Genomic DNA, 8,221 nt, shown 5'->3' with positions numbered 1-8,221 from the left:
GTGAGCATGTGATCAAGGTAGGTTTGTTGTTGAAAATCAATTTAGTAAAAAAAGAATTGTAAAAAGTATTTTTTTTCAAGGGAACTCAATGCTCTCTATGGCGTCAATCTCTCATTATTAGACGTGTCTAATATATTTTTTTTTCTATTCATATTTTTTAACATATTCCTTCTTACATACTTTGTCCAATCAAAAAAGGAATAATAATAATGACAATTCTATGTATGAAATATTTGAATATAAATTTTAGATTGTTTATAAGTTTATCATCTATTTAGGAGAATGTATTTAATACAATATATTACTATATACATTAATCTCAAAGAGTTATTAATGAATATTCTATGTACTAACATTTTATTTTAAATAGGCATTGCATTCAGAATTGGAGAATTTGCAAAAAGGAATGACACAATTAGAAAAAATATATAGGTAAGAATTTTGAATTGATTAGATGATATTTTTTTATATTTAGGTTATAGATTTTTAATTCTAATATTTTATCTTGTTTAATAATAAAAAATATCTTATGATATAGGCATATGATTGGTGAAGATTTGGAATTGCTAAATTTTAAGGAGTTGCAACGTCTTGAAAAGAAAATTAAATTGGGTGTTAGGAAAATACACTCAAGGAAGGTAATTGATAACAACTTTTAAATTTATTTCAGTATTATATAAGTTTTCTTGAATATATTTTTGGTTCCTCTTTTAGTACTTATCAAAGTTATATGATCTTAGATTAGTAAACATGGACAATTCTTTGAACATTTTCTTTTGTCAAAAATAATTATATTGAGAAAGACAAAATTGACTTATATTACATTTAATTAAAATTATATTATCTTATGGAGATCATGTTATATGAATGTTGCAGGAGAAAATGTTGCTAGAGCATATTCAATCCCTAAAAGAGAAGGTAGCATATAATTTCCTTATGAATAAAAAAATATACTTTACTATTTTTTCTGATTGTATTACTAAATAAAGAAATGGTCTATAGATCATATCTCAAAATTAATAAAAAAATAATAATTATTAGCAATATACAAAAATACCATATCATTTTTTTTCTTAAGAATTAGATAATTAAAAGAGAGGATATTTTGTAAGTTTATTTTACATTTTTATTGGTCTCTTTAAAATAGAGATATAATATACAAGAAAAAATGCACAAATCATTTGATTAGTGTACATAATAGTTTTTTACAAGAGTAAAGGAGGGTTTTACAATAACCCAACAAAATTTTACCAAAAAAAAGGAATATCAATGATAAACATAAGAATCAATCATAACAAAAAATGAGAAAGTGATTGAAAAATAGTGGTAGACCACACATAAATGACCGCCCAACAACGAACATAAAGCAAAATGAAATAGGTTAAAATAGAAAAAATGTTGAGTTAGTGTAGTTTAAATCCAAAGTGTGCTCCCAAGATCTTTAAATACATCCACCCAACTGACTCAATAAAAAATCCTTATTATCAACTCTACCTTTTATGGTAATTTTCCTTAAATGACAAGAATTCAAGAAGCATATCATAAAACTCTCCTCCAAAGACTTCTTTCTTTCTTATTATATCTAGATAGTAATATAAGAGATTGAGTGGTATTCACTATATCCTTGTTATATATTATGTTGTTTGTTTCAATTAATGACTTTGAGATATTCTAAAAGAATGCCACTCTTTATGCTTAAAGACCTCAAGGTTTTGGCCAACTTGACAAAGGATCACCTCTGCTAATATGATAACTTTTTTCTCATTAGGTTCTATTGGACCTAGGTGGGTCACCATATGCTAACACTTAGTTGAGAACTGGTGAAAACACAAGTGATGCTACACCAAATTGAATCTTAACCCTAAAAAGAGTATACAAGGTTTGGAAATACGATGTGAAACTATTGTAGATTCTTAGGCTTCTATGAGATGGAAATTAAAAATATATCCTAACTAAATTAAACTATTTATAAATTTTGGCTTTGTGAGAGGATAAACACGAGCCTTAGTGAGATTATTACTAGACCATTGCCTAGAGAAAAAGAGTCAAATGGTCAATAAGTATCCTTTTATTACACTAAATCATAATTTAATGGATTTTATAGTAATCACAACCTTACAGTGATGCAAACTACTGAGGGCTTAGAACTTGAACATTATCAACAATCCAATTGTATTAAGATGCACTCTTTATTTTGTTGTAGAAGAAATTCTTCCACTCTTTGAGCAGATGACAACTATAACAAGACAAAATGAAGGAAATTTTTTTAGGTAAAAGATATAATCCTTAACTATATATTTACCATAATACACCAACACAATGTTGAAGATACCAAATTAAAGCATGTATACATATAATAGTAATTAGATGAGAATTAAAGAATCGTAACTGCATTAAAGACTAGATAGTGTGACTATTATGCATAAAAATACATAATTAGTAATCCTTAATAAAAAATAGAAGCTTTTATTCACATAAAAATCTAACTATCCAATAATCTAACCCTTTGGATTGATTACTGTAACGTCCTAAAATTGCACCCCTCACAATTTTCGACTACATTTGGGTCTTCGCCTTAGTGTTTGCGCCCCTCGGCCTGATCGAAGACCTGAATATGCTCATACAAATTAAAACCTGCATTCTTCTGAACCCTACACCTCAAAGACACCTTGATCTTGCCCCAAAATAGGGTAGGATTAGAGCGTGACGCCCTAGGATCCTCTATTTGGGACCTATCTTGGGGTCCCTCCCTTTGGCTCATTCTCAAATTAGTGCAGGAAAATCCCCCTATGTCGGCCTAAGTTGGAAAATCAGTCAATTAAACCCCACTGACAAGTATATAAGATGAATTTCCCCTCTCATTTGAGAGGATCATTAAATTCAATCAAGCATCCGAGCATTCAAGAGATCAAGCATTCAAGCATTCAAGAGCAATTGAGCATTTTCAATCTTCCTTTAAGATTTGGAGTAGCAATAGAGACAAGATTTCAAGCATTGAAGACGAGATCAATATTCTACTTCATGAAACCCTAATTCCATGTGGAGGCAAGAAAAACTTCACAACGAGGTGTAAGCATTTCATTTTAAGTCAATTCAACATCCCCTCAAAGAGGAGGATTTCTAATTTTAGTCATTTCATTTTCATTACTTCAACCACTTGGTTAATTCCAAAACTAGGGTTTGATATGAGGACAAACCCCCATTCCCAATACATTTCCCTTTCATTTTGTGTGTAGGAAACAAGTACGTAGCTGTACTTCTAGAATTGAGCTTTATTCGTAGAGACGGAAAAACCCTTTTCAACGCGCGGAAAGTTTAGAGGAGCGATAGGAGGGCACTCCTGTCGGGACACACAGTCCCTACAACTTTTGATAGATTTTGCAGAGCAGCTCCAAATCATCTCAAACTTCTCAAATCCAGGTGCAAGGCTAAATCCCGAATTTGTAGCTCGTTATTTTCTCATACTTTGTCTTCATTTCCAACACTTTGTCTTAATTCAATCAATCAACTTACAAAAGAGGGTCAGTTGCATTTCAATCACAACCAATATACTTAGTATTCAACCCTTGCATCCTTTAGGATTGGATCTAGTAGATTTATTCCCTATTTTGAATGTAAAGTTTTCCCCAAGTGAAAATTGAACCTTAGTAAAGTTCCCCTCTTCTTTCAAGTGGTGAATTGGCTAAGGTTCCCAATTTTCCACTTTGCAATTACAATACTTACCTCTATAGTTCAAGCCTAATTAATATGGGAAACTAAACTCATAATACAAAATTTAAACCTGCTAAGGTTAGGAGAAGAATTAATATCAATCTAATCTCACACATGTGGAAAATATCTTTATAGCATAAATAATGAATTTTGTAGAATTATTACAATTGAGATCGATAGTTATCCTTAAAATTTCATCTGAGATGTTAACTTAGATACTCTATTAGACATGTTGGCATTGAGTTGTCATTGATGTCAACCAGTATTACAGGCTACCGGTAGGGTATGTCAACTCGGTATGAAGAAGATTGAACCGACATAAGATAGATTAACATGAAGGCTTGTCAATCGGTATGGTGGAAGACAAAATTGGTATGAAGGCCTGGAAGACAAGCAAGTATTGAGACTATCAGTGACATCATTGGTAAGAGGTGATATGAAGTTTTGTGGTGGCATGACAAGTTGTAACCGTTATGAAGGCAGACTATTTGTTTGTGATAATGTTTGTGATAAAGAGGCAAAGTGACAAAGAGATCACAAACCACCGAAGGTGAATTTGAGCTACCGGTGTAGTGTATGCTGTCGGATAGCAGTAGGAGAAGGTTTTACCGGTAAGCGTTTATGCTAGTATGAGGATTTTTTGAATGTGTCGGTGAGCTGAGTGTATGTCAATGTGATGCCACGTGGAGCTGAGGTGGCGAGCATATAGAGGTCGGTGAAGTTTCCATCAACATGGTTGTTGGAGCAGTTAGTTGACATTAAATAAAATAGCCACAAATCACGGGTCGATGATAGATTGGTGCGGCTCGAGGAAGAATGAATGATAGAGAAAGATCAAGGAGTTGTTGGCGCCTGGATCGAAGCAAGGAAATCAGATTGTAGGAGGACCTCGAGAAGGAAACAACTAGGTCATAAATGTGTCAACAGATTTCAAGGCCGGAAATCAAGGTCGGGTTTGCTATTCTTGGCACATACTTTGGACAAATGAAAAACAAGTGATGACTTATCCCTCCAAAGCAGGTGTGCAATCCAAGGCAGATCAGATCAAAATGGATGCAAATTTGGTCAGTAGAAGGAAACCCTAACTACCCTCTGTTTAAATTGGTTTTTAGCGGGAAAGCTTCAGTTTAAATATGGCGACCTAAGAAAGATAGTGTTGCAACTGAAGGGTGAAGAAAAGAGTGAAATTATTATTTGAGAGCCGAAGAGATAACCACCCGAAGTGTTTGTGAGTAAAGATTATATCGGTAAGGAGAAGAAGGGTAAACCGGTTTAAGGAACAAATTGATAGAGTGAGAATAGAACACAGAGGTGACAAACTAAAAGAAGTAGTACCTGATAGAGAGTGACCAAGTGTGAGTTAAATCTAGCAGAACAGAGGGAGAGAAGATTTAGCAGAGTTGGAACCAGGAGAAAGGCTAAGCTGCAGTGTGTGTTGAGTTAACACGAACCGGTAAGATAGAAACTGGTAGTGCAAATGTTTGAAGGGTTGCAAAAATTCATTTGCAACAAGGATCTCATTTGTATATCTGAGTTTTCATAATGTTTTCATTGAGTAGGTTCTTAGTGCAGGGGTTGTAGCTCCTTTAGGTTGTAGCCTATAAATTGTGTAGGGGTTGGTGCTTCTTTGAGCTGGTACTCATAAATAAGGGGTTGGTGCTCCTTGGGTTGGTGCCCAAAAATTTGTAATCAGATCTTTTCATTGTGAGGCCGGATTGGAGCAGAAGATCTCTTGTAGCTATTCTCACTGAGGTTTTTGCCACATTGGGTTTTCCTCATATATCTAGTGTTGTGTGTTGTATTAATGTTTTAGATATTTCTTCTACACACCTTGTTTGCATTGCTTTGTAACCATTTTGCATTTTATTTATTTCATATCAAACCGGTATAGCTCTGATTAAGTAAATTATTTAAATCACTCATTCACCCTCCTCTCAGTGATCCATTATGTCCAACAAGACATTCACTACCTTTGCATGTTTTAAAGAAGCATGGCCATGAGAAAATTGAACCCTTAAGGTATAAAGGATAATAAATACCACCATTATGTTGTCTTGGATTTGATAAAATATGGCTGGAAGAGTTGGGATTCATTAAAAATGTCCTTTGTTCTTAGTTGTTTCTATAAAAAAAACTTGACCACCATGATCATTGGAGAATATTTAATTTTTTAAAAGTTAGTCATTTCTCTTAATCCTTGGTATACAATTGGACACTAGATAGGGCTCTAAAGCTTACATAATTCAACTTTAAAATAAACTCACTAATTAAAAAATATCCATGGTTAGCATGCATAATCTTCATAACTTTATTATGGTAAACCCAAGATAAGTGGAATATTTGTATGTAATAACAACTTTTAATGGGCATTGATAATGGCAATGTGCAACTTCACGTTACCATGCAACATGTGCCTAGTAGGGTCCATGGAACTCAATTTTTTAATACTAGCACTATTGGGACTAGGGTGATAGATCTGACGAGAGTGCAAACAAACAACACTTGTAGGGTTGATCCAACTATGCAATGCCTAATTGTGCTATATTGACACATAACAAATGAGGCTCTTAACTAATGACTGATATCTAAATTAATTTTTTTGTATATGATTAAATTCACTGAGGTAGTAAGTAGGCCAAGGGGGTGGTAAAAACATGATAAAATTGTTGGCAATATGTGTTGCAATTGATGTCAACCTGATGTCGGACAATGTATATTTCCCTTGATTTTTATGGTCATTGATGATATTATGATTGGTTAGTAGAGTATTGTTGTAGTTGTTGAGAAGATGACGATGAGATTGCATTGGTTACTATTTGATACTATTTGTCATTTGTTGACATTATTTGTATGATTGGTATGAATAGTTTGATATGAAGAATAGATGGATATTGGTAGTATATGATCTATAGATGTCAACCTTCTTGTGTCTAAAGTCTACATTAAGTATGTTGTATTGATACTATTAATGTTGCTGACAATATGGATAATGGAAATGATGGAATGATGAAGTTTATATAGGGTGTAAATGGTCAAAAGAAGACACCAACCTGAATCTGGTCAATAGAAGATGTTTTGGATATGTTCCCAAAAGTTTGGCCTAATTTTTCAAGACCAGGGCTCATCAATTCCCCATGGTCCTCCAAATTTCTCGTGATTAAAAGCTGAACCTATTCGCCTCTATGATTATGTTGATCCTTTCGAATGCAGATTTCTAGCTATTTACTACACATAGAAAGAAAGGGGAAATTGGTGGGAATAGGGGTTTTCCTAAGTCAAACCCCATTTTAGGAATTAACCTTGAATGAAATAATACAAATACTAAAATAAATGCTGGATAGATATGTCTTAGATCTGCAATTGTTGATGTTGATGCTTTTCTCTTTGAATGTAATCACACATGTTGTATGAAATAGCATGAACATGACAAAACCATAATCAAATACACATGCTTGCATGAAACTTAACATGACTTTTCTCCACAATGCATGATAATGAATATGCAGCCTTGAAGATCTTTCAGAATGCATTACTATGGATACTTCACGGATGCAAGAATACATTAGGTCAAATGTAGATGGAGAATTAGAATGGATTGTTGAAAATTTCCGACAACTAAGAGGGGGAGGAGTGAATCAGTTGTATATGTTGGTTAAAAATTTTGTACACCTGGGAAGATGTGCAAAATTGTGCTTTCAGCCACAGTGTGTGAGTATAAAACTCTCCTAATTTAGGGAAGGCCCCCCATTTGCTTTCTACTTCAACAATTCAAAATAAACTCTAACTCTAAATCTATTCTAAATCTAGTTGAAACTCTGTCTTGTTCTCCTTTTTTAGAAAAGACACTTAATTATTTTCTCTTCTTTCAAAAAAGAATCACAAATGATTAAAGAAATAAACTAAATAAAGAAGCAAAGTTTCCATAAAGGCACAAAGTCCTACGTTGCTTCTCCGGGATGGGAAAATAAAGTCTTCAACTATCTACTCTCCTATCAACTTTTTTAGATGATTTTGTAGTAACTAAGCATAGTATATAGTAGCTCAAAATCTAACTACATGATGCACCTCTTATGTACAAACATAGAAAATAAAAGCAACACAAAGTCTGCAAGTTACCCCCTTTTCTTGAGCATCCGACAATAGTTTCAAATGTGAAAAGCAACTCAATGTTTGCAGTATTAAATTTTAAAACCAATAGAAAACTCCAAACGCAATAAGGAGCTCAAAGTCTGCAAGATTGAGCTTGAATCCATCTTGTATAACAACTGAAAACTCACAATTGATCTCTAGAAAATATCGTCACATAACACCTTGAATCAACACAAAGTTTGAAAGCAATTTGCCTCTTTGAATTGACTGCAATCTGATTTACAACTAAGCTCAAAGTCTTAGAGTGCACATGCAAATTGACAGAATTTTATTGCATTGACAAAAGATAAAAATGACAATAGACCCCCTCAAGTATTTATAGGAGAGGAGCCTTGAGAAAAAGGTGGGAGGATCCTAACTA

At 33.4% G+C, this 8,221-nt stretch overlaps 1 protein-coding gene across 2 annotated transcripts in view; it reads left to right on the top strand.

Annotated features, from left to right (window-relative positions):
* Positions 1–362: 362 nt before the first annotated feature.
* LOC131032899 (MADS-box transcription factor 14) overlaps positions 363–8,221 on the top strand; it is a 47,898-nt gene continuing 40,039 nt past the window's right edge. The window contains exons 1-3 of one of the 2 annotated variants that reach the window (XM_057964003.2): positions 363–432; positions 539–638; positions 877–918. In XM_057964003.2, the coding sequence (XP_057819986.2) occupies positions 407–432; positions 539–638; positions 877–918 (168 nt within the window). In that variant the 5' untranslated portion in view covers positions 363–406. The remainder of the gene's footprint in view (positions 433–538; positions 639–876; positions 919–8,221) is intronic. The other variant, XM_057964012.2, reaches the window with a different exon arrangement.

The sequence above is a fragment of the Cryptomeria japonica genome, chromosome 3 (genome assembly GCF_030272615.1).
Source record: "Cryptomeria japonica chromosome 3, Sugi_1.0, whole genome shotgun sequence".
In the NCBI taxonomy this organism is placed as follows: Eukaryota; Viridiplantae; Streptophyta; class Pinopsida; order Cupressales; family Cupressaceae; genus Cryptomeria; species Cryptomeria japonica.
The sequence above is the reverse complement of the archived record's forward strand: the minus strand, read 5'-3'. Positions and strand labels throughout refer to the sequence as shown.